This window comes from Oncorhynchus kisutch, linkage group LG28 (assembly GCF_002021735.2).
Source record: "Oncorhynchus kisutch isolate 150728-3 linkage group LG28, Okis_V2, whole genome shotgun sequence".
Classification (NCBI taxonomy): domain Eukaryota; kingdom Metazoa; phylum Chordata; class Actinopteri; order Salmoniformes; family Salmonidae; genus Oncorhynchus; species Oncorhynchus kisutch.
Genome location: NC_034201.2, coordinates 36,791,787 through 36,815,915, shown reverse-complemented (window position 1 = coordinate 36,815,915; position 24,129 = coordinate 36,791,787). Strand labels below are relative to the sequence as shown.

Sequence of the window (24,129 nt, the reverse complement as noted above, 5' to 3'; positions counted from 1 at the left end):
GTTGAAGTTGTCTCGGGCCATTTTCATTACATTGCCCCCCACGTGGGCCAGCCCCCTAGCAATTCGAGTTCCAGCCTATGAGCTTCAACCACTTGCATTTGAGTGACAGCTAGCAAGAGGTCTGCCCAGCGTAATCCAGTGAAGTTACAGGGCTGGCCCAAAGGCTCAGTTGACAAAAGCAGAGACAGAGAGTAATAACGTGGTACGCATACGTGACGTAGTACGCAATTACCAGAGAATCTCTAAGGATTTATGAGAGGAGGATTGTTGTCTCTACAAAGATCATTGACAGGAGACTTACATTGCCGGGCTCATCCTTCTTTGCGCCTGGATTATCTGACATTTTCTTCCTGCATACAAAGACACACAATGAAGACAAGGTCTAAGCCTCAGCAATCACACACATGCACAGTCATATGATCGTAAATGTCACACACAACGTTAACACATCACGCACACTCGTCCAGGCCCACATTTAACAAAGACTGAGACAGTGGCTCACCGTCGGGCCAGGATGGCACTCATCTCCCCCATCAGATTTCCTCCCCCACCACCTCCTCCTCCTCCTCCTCCCGATGTAGGAAGTGCCGCCGCACCACTATCTTCCTACAGAGAGAGACAGGCTCAGTTTCAATATTTTAAAAAGCACCCTTCTTTCCTGCCTTCCTTGAAGAAATCACTAATCTGGGACTAAGATTTGAGAAAGGTGGAAACCACATCTTCATCTACAGTATATCCATGCACTTAAACACCAAGGATTACCTCAAAAGGGTGGAAGAAAAGATGCATTTGAAAGTTGTTTGACTCACTGAATCAACAAGGTGTTCACTGAATTTTCAACATGCATCAACAATGGAATATCAAGTAAAAGAGATGCGTTCCAGGTCTTTTTTGAAGGTTCGATGCCTGCACAATTCAAAGAATATGTATGATATTGCCGTGGCTCTTGATACGTTAAATACTTCTCCAGGCCTCGTCAGATCTGGTCATACGCACAGCATGACTGCAATGAAGACTACCTGGAAAACGTCTGACACGGGTCTCACCTTCGTGGATTTGCGTAGTTTGGCTCCTGCCAGGGCAGCAGCTAGTCCACCGGGATCACCGAGACCCCCTCCATCCCCCCCTCCTCCTGGCAGAGGTGGGGCAGGTGGCGCCCCAGACCCAAGGGGTGGTGGGGGGCCAGGTGGGGGTGGAGGGCCAGCAGGTGGGGGGCCTGGGGGTGGTGGCGGGCCTGGGGGAGGCGGGGGTCCACCGGGGGCTGAGGGAGGGGCATGCGGGGCGGGTGGGGCTGTAGGAGGGATGGCTGCGGCCTGTCTCTCTCTCTCCTGCTGCTCCTGCCTCTGCTGCTCCTGCCTCTGCAGCTCCATTCTATGAGGGGAGAGACACAGACAGGGTTCTTTATATTGGTTAATGTTCACACACAGAGATGTAGGAGCTTTTCATTTGAGCCAGTTTGCTACAGCAGGACAAAAAATCCAGCAGCAACAGGAAATGCAAATGATTACGTAAATTTTTCGTATGGGAAAATAAAGCCTGAAATTTCCAAATGGAACTTCAGAAAGTTCTCCTACAACAGGGTTATCAAATTAAGATCCTACATCTGTATAAACAGGCACACACAAAGGTGTATACACACATACACAAAAAATGAGACTCATGATTGCATATTATTTACACATTATCTTCGCATCATCTACACACCATACCACCCATGTACAATGTAAGATCACTATTATAACTTAGTGTGTGGTACTGTAGATTAGTGTTTTAAATCAAATTATGTGTCACACACACCAAATACAACCTTACTGTGAAATGCTGACTTACAAGTCCTTAACCAACAATGCAGTTCAAGAAATAGAGTTAAGAAAATATATACTAAATAAAATGTAAACAATTTAAAGTAGCACAAAATTGCATAAAAATAACGAGGCTATCTATATACAGGGGGTACCGGTACCGAGTCAATGTGCGGGGGTACAGGTTAGTTTGTACATGTAGGCTGGGGTAAAAAGTGACTAAAATAAACAGTGAGTAGCAGCAGTGTAAAAATAAAGGGGGGGTGTTAATGTAAATAGTCCGGGTGGCACTGTAGATTAGAGTGCATTAGTTTGTGGTACTGTAGAATCTATTGTGCCATTTAGCAGACACTTTTATACAAAGCCACTAACATTAGGAAATTGAACCCAGCGCCCATGCTCTACCAACTGAGCCACACAGAACCGGACTGCGTTAGTGTCAGGGTTAGATGTCAGTGACAGTCATTATAGGGGAATTGCAACAAGGACACAGAACTTGTCATGGAGCACCGTGTTAGAATACTTTTAAGAAAACCAGTGCTAAAGGGAGATTACATGCACTAGCATGCTAAAATGAAAAACCCACAAGTATAAACCAGTGATTAAGCTGATCTTCTGATGATACCAGACAGTTGAAGCTATCGTCTAGAATCTTTATTCCCACCCCAATGAGTTATCAACCTATCAGGAGAATTGGAAATTTAGGCTGATGCATGTAAAATACTGATTTTAAGAACAGGGGAGTAGTAGGCCTATGTGTGCTATTTGAAAAAGCTTTAGACTACATTTTCATTTATAAGAAAATATAGATTATAACGGTTTTTGAATACTCCTACTAACTACACTAACAGTACTATTTGTGACGTAAATATAGTTAGTATGCCAAAAGTTCTAGGATGTCGTACTAAATTCACCAAATGTATACAAAGTATACAAGCAGTGGACACTATTTCCGTGCTTTTAGGGCCCATAATGCAATTCTTCAGATAATGGGCTTGGCTTCACAAGGTTTTCAGATTTGAAGAAAATGGCGGAAAATATGCAGCCAAAGTCCTTTAATTAATTACGACAAATGTTAAGCAATGTAAGAAAGTAATGACTTTTCAAATAAGTTAAGTTACACGTTATGTTGCCTGACAATTTGTTAGCTACGCTATCCTTACGAACCGCGTAGCATTACAGTATGTTAGCTAGTTACCGTCCTAACCAACATTAGTTGGCTACTAATAAAGCTAACTAACAACCCAACGTTTATTGATTTGGTTGTTCACGTTATTCTTAGGGGGTATTAGTCGTTGTGAGTTCTCAATGGACATGGTTAATTCTGGCTATCTACTCCGATTTCAGAGAACTCTTGTCTGAGTGTGGCAGAGCGCAGAATAACTGATGGATTTACGAACGCTCATCACCCGTTGAATATTTGAATATGGCCAGTGTCAGTAAACGTCGACAAAAACAAGCGTAATTCAATTGTTGCCAGCAGCACAGTTACAGTCACCAACGCTCTGGATAACATGAAAACTGCCTAACCGGCTCTGCTAGGGCAAGTAAAATGGTCAGAGTGAGGTGTTCTCTCATTTGTGTCTGGAAGTAGCTAGCAAGCTAGCCAACGTTAGCTTGGGAGCTTGACTGCCGTTGTGAGGTCAGAACACTCGAATCCGATCAACCCTACTCATCGGCCAGAGCGTCCAGTGTATGCTCCGAAAGCGAAACGCTCTGAATTTACAAACGGACAATCTGACAACGCTCTGGATTTGTGCACTCGAACTCCAGATTGAATTTATGAACACACCTAAAACCATAAAATGTCTAGCTATGTTAGTCTAACAAGCTAGCAAGAGGTTGCATAGCAACAGCATCAACTTCTGGTAGACAGACAAAGCAATAGTACGCTCAACTTAAAGGATACCGTTCGTTTAAGGTATAAACTAAACTATAACTAATAGTATATACTCTTTTAAGTATGTAGTATGTTAAGGGTATTCGGACACAGTTTATATAACCCATCAAGATTGACCTGGTTTAGTTAAACATTTCAAATATGGACAGTGCAGGGATATCCGGCCAGGTCTTGATAAGAAATAACGATACTTTTTTAAATACAAATTGTAATTACCCAAGAAAACTGTACCCGGTAACTGAACGACTATCGCCGTTCACTTCTGTCACCATGAACGGCTTTAAGAGACTAGTCAAGGATCATATCACCTCTACCTTACTGGACACCCTAGACCCACTTCAATTTACTTACCACCCCAACAGATCCACAGACGATGCATGGCTTTGTGATGGCCACTCCAACACCTAGACTTTGTTGTCCTTCAGCCATTTATTTTATTTGACCACCTTTTTCTCCCCAATCTCCCCAATACCATGAAATTGGGAAGAAAAAGGTGGTCAAATAAAATAAATGGCTGAAGGACAACAAAGTCTAGGTGTTGGAGTGGCCATCACAAAGCCATGCATCGTCTGTGGATCTGTTGGGGTGGTAAGTAAATTGAAGTGGGTCTAGGGTATCCAATTGTTAGTAATTACTATCTCGGCTCATCGCTACTAGTCCCATGCGTCCTCCGAAACACAACCCAACCAAGCCGCACTGCTTCTTAACACAGCGAGCCTCCAACCCGGAAGCCAGCCGCACCAATGTGTCGGAGGAAACACTGTGCACCTGGCTAACTTGGTTAGCGTGCACTGCGCCCGGCCCGCCACAGGAGTCTCTGGTGCGCGGTGAGACAAGGATATCCCTATCAGCCAAACCCTCCCTAACCACGTTAGGCCAATTGTGCGTCACCCCACAGACCTCCCGGTCGTGGCCGGCTGCGGCAGAGCCCGGGCGCGAACCCAGGTATCGGCTTGGTGGGGAATATACACAGCTGTATAGGGAGGTAATTCAGTCAGCATTTCATTGTGTGGTATTCTAGGTTGGGTGATCAAAAGGACTTGAGTTTCTGTATGTTATCACAATCACACCATGAGTAGTTAATCATTAAACATACACTCTCGCCCTTCTTCCCAGAGAGATATTTATCTACATTGGCGAACAGAGGCCCATTATCAGCAACCTGTGTTCCAATGTCATGTGGTGTTAGCTAATCCAAGTTAAGCTAATTGAACATTAGAAAACCCCTTTCCTATTATGTTAGCACAGCTGAAAATGGTTGCGTTAATTAAAGGAGCAATAAAACTGTCCTTCTTTAGACTAGTTGAGTATCTGGAGATTCAGCATTTATGGGTATGATTACAGGCTCAAAACACCAGAAATGAAGAAATTTCTTCTGACACTCGTCAGTCTATTCTTGTTCTGGGAAATGAAGGCTATTCCATGTGAGAAATTGCCAAGAAACTGAAGATCTTGTAAAACGCTGTGTACTACTTCCCTTCACAGAACAGTGCAAACTGGTTCTAACCAGACTAGAAAGAGTGAGAGGCCCCGGTGAACAACTGAACAAGAGGACAAGTACATGAGTGTCTAGTTTGAGAAAGAGGCCTCAAGTCCTCAACTGGAAGCTTCATTAAATAGTACCCACAAAACACCAGTCTCAACGTCAACAGTGAAGAGGCGACTGAATTTGCAAATTATGGTGGAAAATAAGTATTTGGTCACCTACAAACAAGCAAGATTTCTGGCTCTCACAGACCTGTAACTTCTTCTTTAAGAGGCTCCTCTGTCCTCCACTCGTTACCTGTATTAATGGCACCTGTTTGAACTTGTTATTAGTATAAAAGACACCTGTCCACAACCTCAAACAGTCACACTCCAAACTCCACTATGGCCAAGACCAAAGAGCTGTCAAAGGACACCAGAAACAAAATTGTAGACCTGCACCAGGCTGGGAAGACTGAATCTGCAATAAGTAATCAACTGTGGGAGCAATTATTAGGAAATGAAAGACATACAAGACCACTGATAATCTCCCTCGATCTGGGGCTCCACGCAAGATCTCACCCCGTGGGGTCAAAATGATCACAAGAACAGTGAGCAAAAATCCCAGAACCACACGGGGGGGACCTAGTGAATGATCTGTAGAGAGCTGGGACCAAAGTAACAAAGCCTACCATCAGTAACACACTACGCCACCAGGGACTCAAATCCTGCAGTGCCAGATGTGTCCCCCTGCTTAAGCCAGTACATGTCCAAGCCCGTCTGAAGTTTGCTAGAGAGCATTTGGATGATCCAGAAGAAGATATGGAGAATGTCATATGGTCAGATGAAATCAAAATATAACTTCTTGGTAAAAACACAACTCGTCATGTTTGGAGGACAAAGAATGCCGAGTTGTCTCCAAAGAACACCATACCTACTGTGAAGCATGGGGGTGGAAACATCATGCTTTGGGGCTGTTTTTCTGCAAAGGGACCAGGATGACTGATCCGTTCTAAAGGAAAGAATGAATGGGGCTATGTATCGGGAGATTTTGAGTGAAAACCTCCTTCCATCAGCAAGGGCATTGAAGATGAAACGTGGCTGGGTCTTTCAGCATGACAATGATCCCAAACACACCGCCCGGGCAACGAAGGAGTGGCTTTGTAAGAAGCATTTCAAGGTCCTGGAGTGGCCTAGCCAGTCTCCAGATCTCAACCCCATAGAAAATCTTGAAAGTCCGTGTTGCCCAGCAACAGCCCCAAAACATCACTGCTCTATCGGAGATCTGCATGGAGGAATGGGCCAAAATAACAGCAACAGTGTGTGAAAACCTTGTGAAGACTTACAGAAAACATTTGACCTATGTCATTGCCAACAAAGGGTATATAACAAAGTATTGAGATGAACTTTTGTTATTGACCAAATACTTATTTTCCACCATAATTTGCAAATAAATTCATTAAATCCTACAATGTGATTTTCTGGATTTTTTTTTCAAATTGTGTCTGTCATAGTTGAAGTGTACCTATGATGAAAATTACAGGCCTCTCTCATCTTTTTAAGTGTATGCTTAATTCCATTCCTTTACTTAGATTTGTGTGTATTGTTGTGAAACAGTTAGATGTTAGTTGTTAGATATTACTGCACTGTTGGAGCTAGAAACAACCATTTCGCTACACGGCCTCAGAAACACGACCTCACCACACTGCTCCTTGACACATTGCTCGCTTAACCCGTAAGCCAGCTGCACCAATGTGTCGGAGGAAACACCGTACATCTGATGACCGAAGTTAGCGTGCATGCGCCTGGCAACCACTAGGAGTCGCTAGAACGCGATGGGACAAGGACATCCCAGCCAGCCAAACCCTCCCCTAACCCGGACAATGCTGGGCCAATTGTGTGCCACCTCATGGGTCTTGCAATGCAGTGCCTTAGACCACTGCTCCACTCAGGAGGCGCAGAGTGTTTTAGACATATAAAATGTGTGAAGTTGTAAGGTAGAGAGTGTGTTTTACTAATAATTGTGCACAACCAATATGAAGATGTGGGTAAGTTGGTATGCAACAGGAACATTATTAACCAGGAGCTATAGAGAACTTATATTTGGTGCTGTACTACTCAGCACCTGAAGAAACCCTAAAATCACGTGAACGGTACCTCCTCTGCTGCTCCAGCTCCTCTGGGGAGGGTCCATTCTGGACAGGGTGAGGGAGAGAGGAGTATCCTGAGGATAGAAAAAGACAACGAGTGAGTGAGTAATGTGTATTTTAGCGGTCCTGTTTAAATGCATTTTTTAAGTATCTTTAAAAAAAAATCTATCCAATGGTGTTAGGTAAAGGCTGGAATCCTTAATGGTGAAACAGCCACGTTCGTTTGCGATATTAGAAGAAGTGGCTGCAGACAACAAATACTGTTTTTCCTCCTCTGACATTGCTGTAAAAAAAATATCACGTTGCGCGACGCTCCTCACCTCCGCTTCGACAAAAAAAAAAAAAAAAAAACTATAACAATGGTGGTGAGGTAGACAGTGGTGCAGTTTCCCCTACTGCGGATTCAAGATCACTGATTGCAGCAAGAAATAAATAACAGGCGAGCGACCTTCTGTTCAATTTATTTAAAATTCACAGTGAACACACAAAATACGTTTCACGTTCATTTATTTTTCGATATATATTTTTGGTATGCATTGTATTTTTGTCCTATATTGTGGGTCATACCCGAGTCGCCGAGAGCACTCAGCACCTCCAGGGCGTGCATCATGCCGTTGGCAAAGAGGGTGGCGTCCTCTTTGCTGCCGAAGTTCAGCCCCCACACCTGCCGGGCGTCCCGCCACTGGTGGAAGTTGGTTGTGGCCTGATTGTACTTCAGCCCCTTGACGATTGGACAGTTGATCACCACCTGGGAGTGTCAGGCAGGAAGTAAAAGACAATGAGAAACTATGAGTGGAATGAGAGTATATGCATTCACTGAGAGAATGTGTGTGGAATATAGCATGTGTAGGTAAGTAAACACTGGAGAGAGAACCTAGATTGTATTTGTACCTTGTATTTCAAAATGGTTTAATCCTTGTATCCCTTCATGCTCAACTAGTGCTACAGTCAGTGCCTTGCAAAATGATTCATTCCCCTTTGGTATTACAACCTGTAATTTACATTTATTTTTTGTAATGGACATCCACAAAATAGTCAAATTGTGAAGTAAAATGGAGCAGAAAAAAAGAAACTTGTTTAAAAATGATAAAAAATTAAAAAACGGAGCGTGCATATGTATTCACTCTCACCACTAAGGAAAGGGCACCACCAAGCAAGCAGCACCATGAAGCCCAATGAGCTCTCCAAACAGGTCAGGGACAAAGTTGTGGAGAAGTATGTGGGAGACTCACCAAACATATGGAAGAAGGTTCTCTGGTTAGATGAGACTAAAATTGAGCTTTTTGGCCATCAAGGAAAACACTATGTCTGGCGCAAACCAAACACCTCTCATCACTCAGAGAACACCATCCCCACAGTGAAGCATGGTGGTGGCAGCATCATGCCATGGGGATGTTTTTCCATCGGCAGGGAATGGGAAACTGGTAAGAACTGAAGGAATGATGGATGGCGCTAAATACAGGGAAATTCTTGAGGGAAACATGTTTCAGTCTTCAAGAGATTTGAGACTGGGACGGAGGTTCACCTTCCAACAGGACAATGACTCTAAGCATACTGCTAAAGCAACACTCAAGTGGTTTAAGGGGAAACATTTAAATGTCTTGGAATGGTCTAGTCAAAGCCCAGACCTCAATCCAATTGAGAATCTGTGGTATGACTTAAAGATTGCTGTACACCAACGGAACCCATCCAACCTGAAGGAGCTAGAGCAGTTTTGCCTTGAAGAATAGGCAGAAATCCCAGTGGCTAGATATGCCAAGCTTATAGAGACTTGCAGCTGTAATTGCTGCAAAATTCTTAAGGTTAGCCATTAACTCAATGGTTAATGGGAAGGTTTAGAATATGCTTAGAATAAATATTTGAAAAATAACTTTCCATCACTGGATTTGAACATGCAACCTTTTGAACCAGAGGCAGATGCTTATACCCATCCACAACACTACTTGAAGGTAACAGCGCTCACTGTTTCCCCTAGTGTCCAGTTTCCATATCTCCTCCCTACGTCCTCAGACATGGATGGACGTTGAATGCTGACTTGTATCACGGGTGACCTGCCTGGCCCCATCTGTGAAATCAGTGAAGCGGAGGTGCATTTGAAAACAGAGCTATTAGTGAAACTGTGCTAATATGCTAGGCTAAGTCTCTCTAGTCACTTGTGCTACTAGTAGTGTGGACCCTTCCATTGCCCTTTCCAAAGCAATAGAGCTTTTGTAAACTGTGCTAAGATGCTAGGCTAGGATGAACTAAACTAAAAGTTGGTTAAAGTTAGGCTAGGCTACACTAGGTCTCTTTCATCTTAGTGTGGGTCCTCCACTACCCTAGTGTGAGAGGAAGGTGTTAGTGCGAGAGCAGAGGTAGTGACACACAGTAAACAGAAGTGAGATAGGGAAGTCAGAGAGAAAGAGGAAGACATCTGACACATACAACCCAAACTATACTAATGACACTAACCTCAAGGAGCAGAGAGGCTGATGGCTGCATGTTCACAGTCTGCAGAAGACAGACAAAAGCCTAACTACAAATCTCTGAGTGGGACAGGGCAAGGAAGCACCAAGGGGACTGGTTCCCATATGGTGTTATAGCAACACTCACAAGATTTACAGATCAGTTTGTCTAATAATGTTCAAGTCAGTCAGACTCTCCAAAGAGGTTCCAGACCAGTAGTAAAAATGTTACCCTCCAAGCAGCGCATTGTTGTCTCGTGTATGTGTTCATATGTGTGTGTATGTGTATGTACAGTAACAGTCAAAAGTTTGGACACACCTAATCATTCAAGGGTGTTTATTTTCACTCTTTTCTACATTGTAAAATAATAGAGAGACATCAAAACTATGAAATAACACATATGGAGTGCAGTTGCAAAAACCATCAAGCACTATGATGAAACTGGCTCTCATGAGGACCGCCACAGGAAAGACCCAGAGTTACCTCTGCTGCAGAGGATGAGTTCATTAGAGTTACCAGCATCAGTAATTGCAACCCAAATAAATGCTTCAGAGTTCAAGTAACAGACGCATCTTAATTTTTTTTTTAAAGAAGAAGAAAAAACGTATTTAAATCTTATTAAATCTTAAATTCTTTTACATGACGGCCTACACCGGCCAAACCCGGACAACGCTGGGCCAATTGTGTGCTGCCCTATGGGACTCCCAATCACAGACGGTTGTGATACAGCCTGGAGTTTTATTAATTGAACCTTTATTTATCTAGGCAAGTCAGTTAACAACAAATTATTATTTACAATGACGACTTACACCGGTCAAACCCGGACAACGCTGGGGCAATTGTGTGCCGCAAAGTGAAGGAAAAGCAGCCGACAAGTGCTCAGCATATGTGGGAACGCCTTCAAGACTGTTGGAAAAGCATTCTAGGTGAAGCTGGTTGAGAGAATGCCAAGAGTGTGCAAAGTCAAGGCAAAGTGTGGCTATTTTGAAGAATCTAAAGTATTACTACATGATTCCATATGTGTTATTTCATAGTGTGTCGTCTTGACTATTATTCTACAATAGAAAATAGTAAAAATAAAGAAAAACCCTTGAATTAGTAGGTGCCCAAACTCTTTGACTGGTACTGTAAGTGTAAATATACACACAGTGCTTTCAGAGAGTATTCTAACCCCTTGACTTTTTCTACATTTTGTTGTGTTACAAAGTGGGATTAAAATTGAATTGTCATTCTTTGTCAATGATCTACCCAAAATACTCTAATGTCAAAGTTCAAGAAAAATTCTAACATTTGTAAAACATTAATAAAAAACATATCTTAATTCGTATTAAGATAATTATTAAGTATTCAACACCCTGAGTCAATTCATGTTATTATCAACTTTGTGGTTAATCTAAGAGTTTCCACACCTGGATTGTGCAACATTTGCCCATTATTCTTTTCCAAATTATTCAAGCTCTGTCAGATTTGTTGTTGAAAATTGCTAGACAACCATTTTCAGGTATTGCCATAGACTTCCAAGCAGATTTAAGTCAAAACTGTAACCATGTAACTCAGGAACATTCACTCTTCTTGGTAAGCAACTCCAGTGTAGACTTGGCCTTGTGTTTTAGGTTATTGTCCTACTGAAAGGTGAAATCATCTCCCAGTCTCTGGTGGAAAGCAGACAACCAGGCTTGCCGACTAGGATTTTGCCTGTGCTTAGCTCCATTCAGTTACTTTTTTTAACCTGAAAAACTCCCCAGTCCTTAACGATTACAAGCATACCCAAAACATGATGCAGCCACCACTATGCTTGAAAATATGGAGAGTGGTACTGAATAAAGTGTTGTATTAAATATAACACTTCGCATTCAGGACAAAAAGTGATTTGCTTCGACACATTATTTTGAAGTATTACTTTAGTGCGTAGTTGCAAACAGGATGCATGTTTCGAAATATTTGTATTCTGTACAGGCTTCCTTCTTTTCACTTTGTCAATTAGGCAAGTATTGTGGCGTAACTACAATGTTGTTGGTCCACCTTCAGTGTCCTCCTATCACAGCCATTAAACTCTGTAACAGTTTTAAAGTCCCCATTGGCCTCATGGTGAAATCCCTGAGCTGTTTCCTTCCTCTCCGGCAAGTGAGTTAGGAAGGAAGCCTGAATCTTTGTAGTGACTGGGTGTATTGATACACCACCCAAAGTGCAATTAATAACTCTATAATGCTCAAAGGGATATTCAAGTGCCCGTATTTGTTAGGCATTGGTAGACCTCCCTGATATTTGTAGTTTAATTCATGCTTGTAATTCTCTGCTTGACTGAGGGACCTTACAGATGATTGTATGTGTGGTACAAAGATGAGGTAGTCATTTCCAAATTATGTTAAAAACAAATTATTGCAGATAGAGTCAAAGTAACTTGTGATTTGATAAGCAAATTTTTACTCCTGAACTTATTTAGACTTGCCATAACAAAGGGGTTGAATACTTATTGATTCAAGACATCACAGATTTTAATTTTTAATACATTTATAAAAAACTTGAAAAACATAATTCCACTTTGACATTATGGGGTATTATCAAATCAAATGTATTTATATAGCCCTTCGTACATCAGCTGATATCTCAAAGTGCTGTACAGAAACCCAGCCTAAAACCCCAAACAGCAAGCAATGCAGGTGTAGAAGCAAGCAGGCCCCTATTATGCATAGGGCAGTGACCAAAAAAATCTCAATATAATCCATTATAAATTCAGGCTCTAACACAACAAAATGTGGAAAAAGTCAAGGGGTGTGAATACTTTCGAAGGCACCGTGTCTTTACAGTATATACTGTAAAATGTGTTTGATCTTGATGAGCCACCATTGTTGTTCCTCCCAACGTCACAACAGCTGTTGTAGCCATTATAGATACCCACTGGGCATACACTGGTTGAATCAACATTGTTTCCACATAATTTCAATTAAATGATGTTGAACCAACGTGGAAAAGACATTGAATTGACATCTGTGCCCAGTAGTTTGATTAGTGAGAAGTCGGACAGAAATACTTGATGAAAGACGTTAAAGTTTAAAAAAAGTAAAACAAAACAGCTATTTTGCTCAATCGAATATCTGACAGTGCCTCCTAGGAATTTCTCTGTTCATGGTGTGTGTGTGTGTGTGTGTACACGAGTTACCTGCTGGTCGGCCTGAATCTTGCGTCCCACCACTCGGAATGTGTTGGCCACGGGGTTGTGGTAGATCTGGACCCTGCTGAAGGCCTGGCCCCCTGTGCCTGCTGGCACCCAGCGCTTATTAGCATCATCGTACAGCATGACCGTGGCCCGCGCCTGGCAGATACTGGACTCACTGAGAGAGAAAAGGGGGGGGGGGGGGCAGAAAGAAAGATGGAGGAGAGAGGGAAAGGAATAGAAGGGTAGAGGAGAGGGACAGAGAGAGAGATGAATAGGGAAAGGGTGGCAGAGAGATAAAGAGAGATAGAAACAGGGAGTGTGTGGAGGGGAAGAGAGAGGGAAGGAGTTAATTCAGTCATCTCCGACAAGGAAATAATGAGATAGCCCATATCTGGGTTGAGTGCAGTTAATGCACTGTTGTGGACAATGCTTTGTTGTCGATGTTGCTTTATGGCAGTAAGAGCAAGACGAGGAACTTCAGAACGCCTAAAAGAGCTTACGAAGCAATGTTTTACAGTAAACAGATATGATCACAAGTGACTTTTTAGCACCATTTTTCTGGAAGCTGTGCTGCGACATTTTCCCCCACGTGGGCCAGGCCCCTATCCATTTGAGTGACAGCATGGAAGGTATACAGAACCCTTGACCTTTTCCACATTTTGTTACGTTACAGCATTATTCTAAAATGGATTCCAATGTTTTTTCTCTCCTTATCAAGCGACACACAATACCCCATAATGACAAAGCAAAAACAGGTTTTTAGAAATTAGTGCAAACTTATCAAATAAAAAAAACTGAAATATTACACATGCATAAGTATTCAGACCCTTTACTCAGTACTTTGTTAAAGCACCTTTGGCAGCGATTACAGCCTCGAGTCTTTTTGGGTATGACACTACAAGCTTGGCACACCTGTATTTGGGGAGTTACTCCCATTCTGCACAGGTATTTTCAGGTCTCTCCAGAGATGTTCGATCGGGTTCAAGTCCGGGCTCTGACTGGGACACTCAAGGAAATAGAGACTTGTCCCGAAATCACTCCTGCATTGTCTTGGCTGTGTCCTTAGGGTCGTTGTCCTGTTGGAAGGTGAACCTTCACCCCGGTTTGACGTCCTAAGCGCTCTGGAGCAGGTTTTCATCAAGACTCTCTGTATTTTTCTCTGTTTATCTTTCCCTCGATCCTGACTAGTCTCCCAGTCCCTGCCGTTACATTTTTGGGGGGTAAACTCCGAATGAGCTGTCAAGTGCCTTTTACTGAAGAGTGGCTTCTGTCTGGCCATTCTACCATAAAGGACTGATTAGTGGAGTGCTGCAGAGATGGTTGCCCATCTGTAAGATTTTCCCATCTCCAGAGGAACTCTGGAGCTCTGTCAGAGTGACAATCAGGTTCTTGGTCACTTCAATGACCAAGGCCCTTCCCCCCCCCGATTGCATTAGGAAGAGTCTTGGTGGTTCCAAACTTATTCCGTTTAAGAATGATGGAGGCCACTGTGTTCTTGGGGACCTTCAATGCTGCAGACATTTTTTTGTACCCTTCCCCAGATCGGTGTCTCCACACAATCCTGTCTCGGAGCTCTATGGACAATTCCTTTGATCTCATGGCTTGGTTTTTGCACAGTCAACTGTGCTATATAGACAGATGTGTGCCTTTCCAAATCATGCCCAATCAATTTACAGGCTACTTGAGGTAATCTGTACATGTAGGTGAGGGCGAAGTGACTATGCATAGGTAACAAACAGCGAGTAGCAGTGGTGATTTTTATGATTTGTTCAGCAGTCTAATGGCTTGGGGGTAGAAGCTGTTGAGGAGCCTTTTGGTCCTAGACTTGGCGCTCCGGTACCGCTTTCCGTGTGGTAGCAGAGAAAACAGTCTATAACTTGGGTGACTGGAGTCGCTTACAATTTTATGAGCTTTCCTCTGACACCACCTATTATATAGGTCCTGGATGGCAGGAAGCTTGGCCCCAGTGATGTACTGGGCCATTCGCACTACCCTCTGTAGTGCCTTACGGTCAGATGCCGAGCAGTTGCCATACCAGGCGGTGATGCAACCGGTCAGGCTGCTCTCGATGGTGCAGCTGTATATCTTTTTGAGGATCTGGGGACCCGTCGTCCGGGTTAGGGAGGGTTCGGCCGGTAGGGATATCCTTGTCTCATCCCGCACTAGCGACTCCCGTGGCGGGCCATGTTTCCGCTGACACATTAGTGCGGCTGGCTTCCGGGTTGGATGCACGCTGTGTTAAGAGGACGCATGGCCTTAGTCTCTCCTGAGCCCGTACGGGAGTTGTAGCAAAGAGACAATATAGTAACTACTAACAATTGGATACCACGAAATTGGGGAGAAAGGGGGGTAAAATAAAAATAATAAAAAAACATATTTTTTACATATACCTGAGAACCGTCAGATCCGACCCGTGACATTATTTAGAACTCTTGACCCCGCTCGGGTCCCAGATCGGATCTTTGGGTATAGTCCACGAAGACCTCTACTAACAACTACTGGATAACAAGTATACAAATGTACTGTATAATCTCTTTCAGAGTGTGCCTTTGTGGAATCGCTTTCTCAGACTCTGCTACCATGCAAGGTCACACGCGGCGTCGCCACAGTAACGCGTGTGAGAAAGTCTCAGCTACTTCCTCCTCCTCGGCAGTGTGAGACGTGAAACAATCCCCGACTTCCCGGGGAATTTGAGCCCTGAACACTTCCTGCTCTCACAAACTGCTGCCTAATATGGTCTGGCTCAGTGCCCTTGGCTTGCCTATCGACACACTGGCATACACAAAGGCATACACACTGTAAACATACACAGGCATACACACTGCAAACATACACACAGGCATACACACTGCAAACACAGGCATACACACAGGCATACACACAGGCATGCCTATCGACACAGGCATATACAAAGGCATACACACTGTAAACATATACACAGGCATACACAGACAAAAGGTGCAAACGTCAAATGTACACCAGGATATGCACCCCCCCAAAAAACACCCAAAAAGCATGCACACAGGCACACACAGAAGGCATTATGTTCCGAGGTGGTGGGATTTAATCTTATTTCAATCTACCTCAATTAGGCAGAGAATTTCTGCCATCTATTATGCTACATTATCTGACAGGCATTTGATTGAGTACAGTGATAAACAAAAACATTATGACATCAACCTAAATTCTGAAGGTTCTTTAATGAAAAATCATGACATGACTGCATAACTGTTTCGGAGACACCCTTTAACCTAAAAGGCTATCTGAAAAACAACAATGTGACACGCCTTTCAACTCAACCCATTTTCCCTGTCTTCACCCACATCTCCCTCCCTCCACCTCTCTTGGTTTCTAGGAGTTGTTCTGTATCTGGGGTTGAGTTTGTTTACAGAACCCATGGTGCCTGTGGACACTGTGTGTGTGTGTCCAGCCCTGCAGCAGTGACAACACAGGTCAAACACACACCAGTGCTGCATAAAAAGTCTGACAGAGACACACAAACAAAGACACACAGGTAATTGAAACACCCACATACAATAGCAGAGCCACTAAAATTATTGAACGTGTCTAAGAACAGTGGCAAGTGTGTTTAGGGCTTACTTTAAGTTCTCTCAATGTACCCTAAAATACAGAGACTGTAAATCAGAGAGCCTGACTCAACTACAGTGTTGACTTGATCTTCAAGTACTGACAGATTTAGCGTTCTGCTCAGTACATATCCAAGGCCAAATGTGCTGTATGCTACTGAGAGGTCATATTATCATCACTTTCACACGGTTTTGTCTTTGTGTCTAAGCTTAGACAGGAAGTACACATTCATGTACGCACACGCAAGCAGTCAGACACTAGTTGAGAGACAGACAGACACTAGTTGACAGAGACACAGAGACATTGCCAGATGGTGGTAGAGGTGTGAAAATAATTGATGGAGCGGCTACAGAATGAGACATGCGATGAGTGGAGTGTAGACACAAATTCAGTGTTGGTGCCACTGCAACTTCCTGCTCCCTAGGGGAATGAATGCTATCAAACACACTGGGTGAGCATTAGGGTGAAGTTGCCTAGATGCTGATCTTGAGTGAGTTAAGCATTTTCCCCACTGATGGTTCAGGTTAGGTCCAGATCTGATCCTAGATCAGTACCTACTAGGGGACATTTCACTCCAGAGCCTTGTTCACTGGGGAATGCTTTCAAACACACTGGGTTAGCTCTTATCAGCTCTTATAAATATAAAACAAACCACACTGAGTAAACCAAACATTAAAAACACCTTCCTAATATTGAGTTGTTGTTTTTGTTCAATGTCATAAACCGGATAGTCATATGCCTGCCTCTAGGTTAAGGAAATTCCATCTCCATGCACTTTAGTCATAAACCTCATCAATAGACCATAGAAATGAGGGCCTCCAGAGCGCCAGCTGTGCCACCAGAGACTCTGGGTTCGCACCCAGGCTCTGTCGCAACCGGCCGCGACCGGGAGGACCGTGGGGCGACGCACAATTGGCCTAGCGTCGTCCGGGTTAGGGAGGGTTTGGCTGGTAGGGATATCCTTGTCTCATCGCGCACCAGCGACTCCTGTGGTGGGCCGGGCGCAGTGCACGCTAACCAAGGCTGCCAGGTGCACGGTGTTTCCTCCGACACATTGGTGTGGCTGGCTTCCGGGTTGGATGCGCACTGTGTTAAGAAGCAGTGCGGCTTGGTTGGGTTATAGACCATGGAAATGGTCTATAGTTTGGCTTATTACAAAGTTAATACAATGCACCAAAATTGCTTTCAAAGAAATATATATTTATATTACAAGTGGGGATTTATAGAAGGTGGGTTAGAAGGTGAAGAAGGTTAGAAGGTGGGTGTCATAAAAGATTATGATTGATGTGTATGGTTGTTGGATCGTTTGTAATAATTTAAAGAGGTTTCCTGTCATTAGCTCCTTCCTTTTGTCTGTATTTCAGAAAGCTGGATTAGAAATACCTGGTTTGTGACTGAAACAGAGATAGACTACCTGGATATATCCAAAAAGTAGTTCTCATTTGAGTTCTCTGTTGCAAAACGTTTTCTGCTGCGTGGCGTACTGAACACAACCCTGGCAGGTCATCCATCATATTGCATTTCCGCCTCTCAAATACTTTCAGATCAGTGCAGAATAAGTAGAGGAGACAAGGAGATGATGCCACTTCTGAGTAGAGGCTCACCCCAAAAAGAGGAACCAGAGCTAGCATTAAATGAGCCAACTCACACCCTGACTCACTCTAGCCAGGTCACTGGTCTGTTCGTGCTGTTTAGCCAACTCCTATTGCCAACTATGAATGTGGCCTGGGTGACACAGTGTTTCAGCCACAGACTGTCTGACTTCACTCTGAAAACAAATAAATGCATAGAGACACAGAATATTCCAACCTATAGAGCCTTATACAAACACTCACAACTCCACCTTCAAACTAACTTTACAATTCAAGAAAGAGAGGCTTTCTGTATATACCTATAATGGATAGCGAGTAATAGCCTAGTGTCTTTTCACCTTGCTAGCTACCAGTATAAAGGCTATCACTATAATAACGTGAAAACCGAAGGCACCGAGACACTGATACACATAGGCAGAAATAGAGAAGCAAGATGTATTTAAAAATAGAAAGACAGAATTCAAGCGCCTCACACCTTCAAGCCCTGTTTCATGACTTCAGAAATTACTGGAAAAGTTGTATCAACTCGGACAGAAATGTCCCCCACCCTTTGTGTGCTTGTGTGTCCATAATAGTGCATAGTGGCATGTGAGACTGTGTCTGTCTGTTGTACTGCAGAGGTGTGTGTGCGGGTGAGAGAGCGAGCCACCAGTCCTGAAGAGAGGCATGAGTGACAGCTATTTTTAATGTGTGTGACTAACCACGGTCACCTCACTGACAGCCACATACTGAAAGACTCTACAGCTTGAAGTGATGTTAATGTGCTGACATCTCTCACAATCAGCCTTTCGTTCCTCATCATTTCCCATCTGTCTGTTCACCATACATCCCCTTCAGTCAAGTTTATGAAGCATTTATTTAATGGCAAAGTGATCGTTTGAGTCATATGGGATAGTTTACTATATTGTAAGTAATGTAACTTTAACATTTACACGTTAGCATGAGTTCTTCTCTCAGCCTGTTTCACCCTTTGTACTTCCTTCCTTTTAGGTTTCTTCCCCTCTCTTGAAAACAGCAGATGCAAACTTTGCATCAGTAGATAGATGGTTGACTAAATCTGACATTTGGGACTGTTTCCTGGACGCTGTTTAAGCTTAGTCCTGGACTATTTCAAATTGAGCAAGCTTTTTTGTCCAGGACTAGGCTTAATCTGTATCCAGGAAACTGTCCCTATCACAGGATACCTGCTTCTCAGACAGCGTTATCATCCATCCACTACTTTATCTATTGACATGTCCATCAGGTTCAATTTCATTTCCTGGCAGCATTTCCTGGGGGTTACGACATTAGTCTGCACATGATGTCATGTAATCAAGGATGAGTGTTAATGGAACCTGATTCCCACTCTGGTGGGGAGCTTTGGGGCCTTCTCCGCTGATACCTCAGGGATTAGGCTTCTGCATTCATCCTCTATAGCTGGCTGAGAGAGGGTCTCTGCTCACACTATTACACCACAGCTGCTGAGATAGTAATGAACTCTAAAGGATGACCTGACCTCTGAGGTCCAACCTTATGGGGGAGATGCACACTGCACAGTGACACGTCCATTTCCTTTCTGTATAACAACGCAAATGCATTTAGTCTCTCCTGTTGTGAATAAATACTTTAAGTGTAAGAAAAGCAATTGTACATACCCTGCAGTAATCCTACACACTAGCATTATGATGTTATCATAGCCTACATCAGGGTTGCCCAACGGGCGGCCTGCGGGCGATTTTATTTGGCACCCCAAGTTCCCAGAGCTAAAAAATAAAAATATGTTTTTATTTTTATAAAAAAGACTAAAGACACCAGCAAATCAGCTCCGAGCAGGACTGTCAGAGTTTCATAACATTTGGGGATCAGTCCTGAAGACCAGAGTCTGAGGGGTTTGCAGGTCCAAGAAAAAAATTGCCTTTTCTAAAATATTTTCCTGCAATTCGAAGTCATATTACATTACAAAAATTATCTTTTACACCACACAAATGACCAAAATTACAAGCTACTTTGACATTGACATACTAAGCTCAATAAAATTAATGACCCATTTCTTAAGTGCAACCAATAGCATAGGCCCATGAAAAGAGTGGAGGAAATTAGTCCACCAACTATCCATTGGCACTCACATATCCAAACTGTTTTTTCCCACAATTGTATTTTGAAATATTGCAAAAGACCTTTTAGCAGCCACCTGCTGTTCACTGACAACCACATCTCAACAATCAGCATGTTTGATATTTGCTATACGGGGCTGCCCAATTGCGGGACTCCCGACTGTAGGGCTATGCGCTCGCAATGTGACAAAACACAATCTACAGCAATTTTCCACAAGGCCAAATAATCAACACTTATTATTATTAAATTCAATGGATTGTGGTCAGTAACCCCATATGGAGGTTATTTAGTTGGTTGTCCTACTGTTACAATAATATTTTAAATTATCTATGAGCAAGTAGCCTAGCCAACAAAGATGTCAGATGATTTGAATAGCGTATGGGAATAGTGTAAAAATGTGTATTTGCATAAGTAGGCTAGGTGACTGAAATGCATCAGAAAAGGAAAACATCAGGGAAGCTCATTAGGTAGGCTATAGGTGTAATGTGTGTGTAGAGAAGATCTGCATTGATTTTAATTGTTTGACTAATGACTAATCACTCACCTCAACTTAGCTAAGATTTCCCAGCCTAATTCTAAAACCAAATATCCAAACGGAGATGAAGTGAAAACAAAAATCTGACATTGATTTATTTATCAAGTGGAGTTCCCATGCTTGTCCTAAAGTAGTGCAATGATGCTGTCCCAATCAAAACAGTGCTGGAATTATCAGTTGACCAAACGTGGCAATTGTTTTACATCTAGTATTATTGACATTATAACGAGTGGTGAAGTGCTGTTTGTTTAGGTAGCCTACCAGAGCATAATTATTTATTATTATTACATCATTTCTGAATGAATGTTGGGGCCGACATGTAGCCTATTGAATAAAATATTTTTAGAATATACATCCAATGCACAGTACATACATCCAAATTGCACTATTGCCTATGTCCACACCTGGCACAATGAAAATGTTCTATTTTTTAAATCCTAAAACACAAAATTAGGCCTACCTTATAAGTGATCACTGTCAATCTTGAATGCTAATTCTTCAAGTAGTACAGGTGAAACGTCCATGCTGCATGAATGCCAACCATTTGATCCCAAGCAATTTCATGGAAATATGCATTTCGATCCTCTTGAATGATGTAGGTTAATCAGCCTAACTACGGTTTAATCGAATGTTAGAGAAGATGGAGTTTAACACAACCACCTGTATTTTGTTTCAATCAAAGCATATTCAACATTTCAGCACAAGAAATTACGTGGTGTTTTAGTATAAGAGTAGCCGAACATTATCATGCTATTATAATCGGTTTGTTAATGTAGAATACTAAGGAATCATTGTGATCTTGCTAGACATGGCATCATTCTGGAAAAGTGGCGGATTATAAAGGTTGAATGAATTTGGGAGTTTCACGGAACCATAGCTAAATGAACTAAGCGGCGCAATCTTTTTTTTTTTTTTTTTTTTACACCATAGCAGGAGCGCCAAAGATTCTGGGCTGACCCAAAATTATTTCGGGCTAAAGCCACGAAAGCCAGGCCCTAATGACCTCCCTGGTTCAAAGTGCATTTAATTTAGGAAATCTGTTCCAAAGTATTCCCACGCAGAACAGAGAGATAAAGGTGATCGTATACAAATGTACGCAAGGTTTGAAAGGATTATGTTTTAGTCAGATATTTTTGTTTGGGCTTCTTGCAGAGTACAAGTTATTTGTAATTATGTTCTGACCCCTGACCATCCAATTAAGAAAATAAAAAACCGTTTGTGGAGTCTCTTCTATTTACACACAGGAGTTCGGAGATGCAGGTAGCTAATTGCACAAGTAGTCGTCTGTTTTCCGTAAACAAGCGCTTTAAAGATTAAAATATTGCGGTGTGGGAACCCTGACCCTATAAAAAGGTGTGTATCAAGGTAACCTTTTGTTTTCGAAAATGATTTATTTCTGATATGAAAGATACGGTCCTTTCAAAAAACCATACCTCAAGCGATGTTCAGACCGAGCGTCGCGATTCTTAAAACTCCCCCCTAAAGAAAATGCCTTCGGCCAATGACTCATATGTGTAATGTAATGGAACGGAGAGTCATGAATGATCAAGAGCTAGTTGATGATCCCTGGCCTACATCCTATTATCAAGGCCATAGTGTCTTCTCAGTGTCAACATCTTCAAGAAGTTGAGTTAGCGAAGTGCCACAGCGAGATGTTTTTAAATCAGAATTTTGTATAATAAGAAGCTTACGTTTGGACCATAACTTGGCTGAAAGCGAGAATCTAGGCTACTGGAGAAAATGTGACATTGCAAATATTTTCCCCTTGAGATAGGCTACAAACTACACTGTATGGGGGCGGGCTATAACCAGTCTAAATATGATAAATAGGCCTACATCTGCAGCAGCCTGAGTATGGTCATGTTTTATCAGATAGGTATAAAACACCGGTAGTCTACGTTCACACTATTTTGCTAATGCTATGCCCCACATGTGCATAGCCTAACCATAAATCATGTTCATAGCCTCTTTTGTTGACCATTTTGTCATTTTGAGAATAAAAAATAAATGACACGGGAAATTCTACCATTGTGAGGATACAATGTGTTCCTTTATTTTAAAAAAGCAATCATGACAATTAACATCAAGGTTGCAAACGCGAAATTGTAACATTATAGAATATCGAAACAAAACAGGCAAGTGCACAGATCAGATTTTCCACGCCCTTACCTCATTGTTTGGCGAGACTGCAAATCTTCTCTCCCAAGCTAGATGTTTGGTTTCCGATGAGAAGCCGGTGTGGAAAAATAGAAGACATAAGATATAACGATGGTAAAGATGTGATACACACATGTATCAATCTAGCCACCCTAATCGGGCTGTGCACGAATGGGCGAAGTAGACAGCAGCACACACCACGACAATTTCCAGGGGTGTATTCACTAGGAACCAAACAGATCGAAACGGGGAGGGATTTACATGCATTTGTCCAATGGACACTCTCGCGGTATTTCCGTTTGGAGTAAAAAGTTTCCGTGGCAAAACGTTTTGGAATAATGATTGCACCCCCGGGTGTATTCATTAGGCCTATTTAACAACCAAAAGGAAGCAAACCGAGCAAATGGACCTAAACGGGGAGGGGCCTACCTGAATTTGTCAACTAGAAACTCTCGTTTTCGTTGCAAAATGTTTTTAGTTTGGAGTAAACGATTTCTGTAGCAAAACGTTTTGCAACACACGAAACCTTTCTAAAAGAATCGGAGGACACCCCTCATTCAAAGGAACATATTTCAATGGATGACTGAATGGAGTAGTGGGGCAAGCTTGTCAAATCCTATCACCATCCCTCCTCAGGCCACACCGCTTCTATTCGACTACTGAAGTTTACTCCTGAAACAGAGGCAGAGATTATTTTGGATCGTGCTAAAGGGGCTACGATTTGAATGGGGAACTATTTTCTTTCACGTGGCGCCAGATTTCTCGTTGATCTGAACGCCCATCCACGTAGCCCATTGTTGCTGTTCACTTGAGCCTATTCAAATCAAATTGTATTTGTCACGTGTGCTGAATACAGCAGGTGGACTTTACCGTGAGGTGTTTACTTATGAGCCTTCCTTTCCCAACAATGCAGAGTTATAAAGTATGAAAAGTCAGCCAAAAATTCTACCACAATAAAATAACAATAAGGAGATGATATACAGGATTCCTAGTACTGAGTCAATGTGCAAGGGTACAAGATAGTTGCGGTATTCAAGGTAATATGTACATGTAGGTAGTGGTAAAAGTGACTTGACAATCAGGATCGATAATAAAGAGAGTAGCAGCAGCGTATGTGAAAGAGTGGGTGTGGTGTAAATGTGCATGTGTGTTTTAGGTGTGTGAGCATATATAGTGTGTGTGTATTGGAGTGTCAGTGTAGTATGTGTGAGTGTGTGGGTAGAGTCCAGTAAGTGTGCATAGAGC

At 42.6% G+C, this 24,129-nt stretch overlaps 1 protein-coding gene across 3 annotated transcripts in view; it reads right to left on the bottom strand.

Annotated features, from left to right (window-relative positions):
* The window catches only part of LOC109872478 (vasodilator-stimulated phosphoprotein), a 40,260-nt gene extending 17,143 nt beyond the window's left edge, over positions 1 to 23,117 (bottom strand). The window contains exons 1-7 of one of the 3 annotated variants that reach the window (XM_020463727.2): positions 22,897 to 23,117; positions 12,922 to 13,093; positions 7,884 to 8,064; positions 7,324 to 7,390; positions 1,047 to 1,371; positions 503 to 606; positions 302 to 350 (exon numbers count right to left, since the gene is read on the bottom strand). In XM_020463727.2, the coding sequence (XP_020319316.1) occupies positions 302 to 350; positions 503 to 606; positions 1,047 to 1,371; positions 7,324 to 7,390; positions 7,884 to 8,064; positions 12,922 to 13,093; positions 22,897 to 22,901 (903 nt within the window). In that variant the 5' untranslated portion in view covers positions 22,902 to 23,117. Of the gene's footprint in view, positions 1 to 301; positions 351 to 502; positions 607 to 1,046; positions 1,372 to 7,323; positions 7,391 to 7,883; positions 8,065 to 12,921; positions 13,094 to 21,187; positions 22,478 to 22,896 lie in introns of those variants that run through there. The other 2 variants (XM_020463728.2, XM_031808340.1) reach the window with 2 other exon arrangements.
* Between the last annotated feature and the right edge of the window lie 1,012 nt (positions 23,118 to 24,129).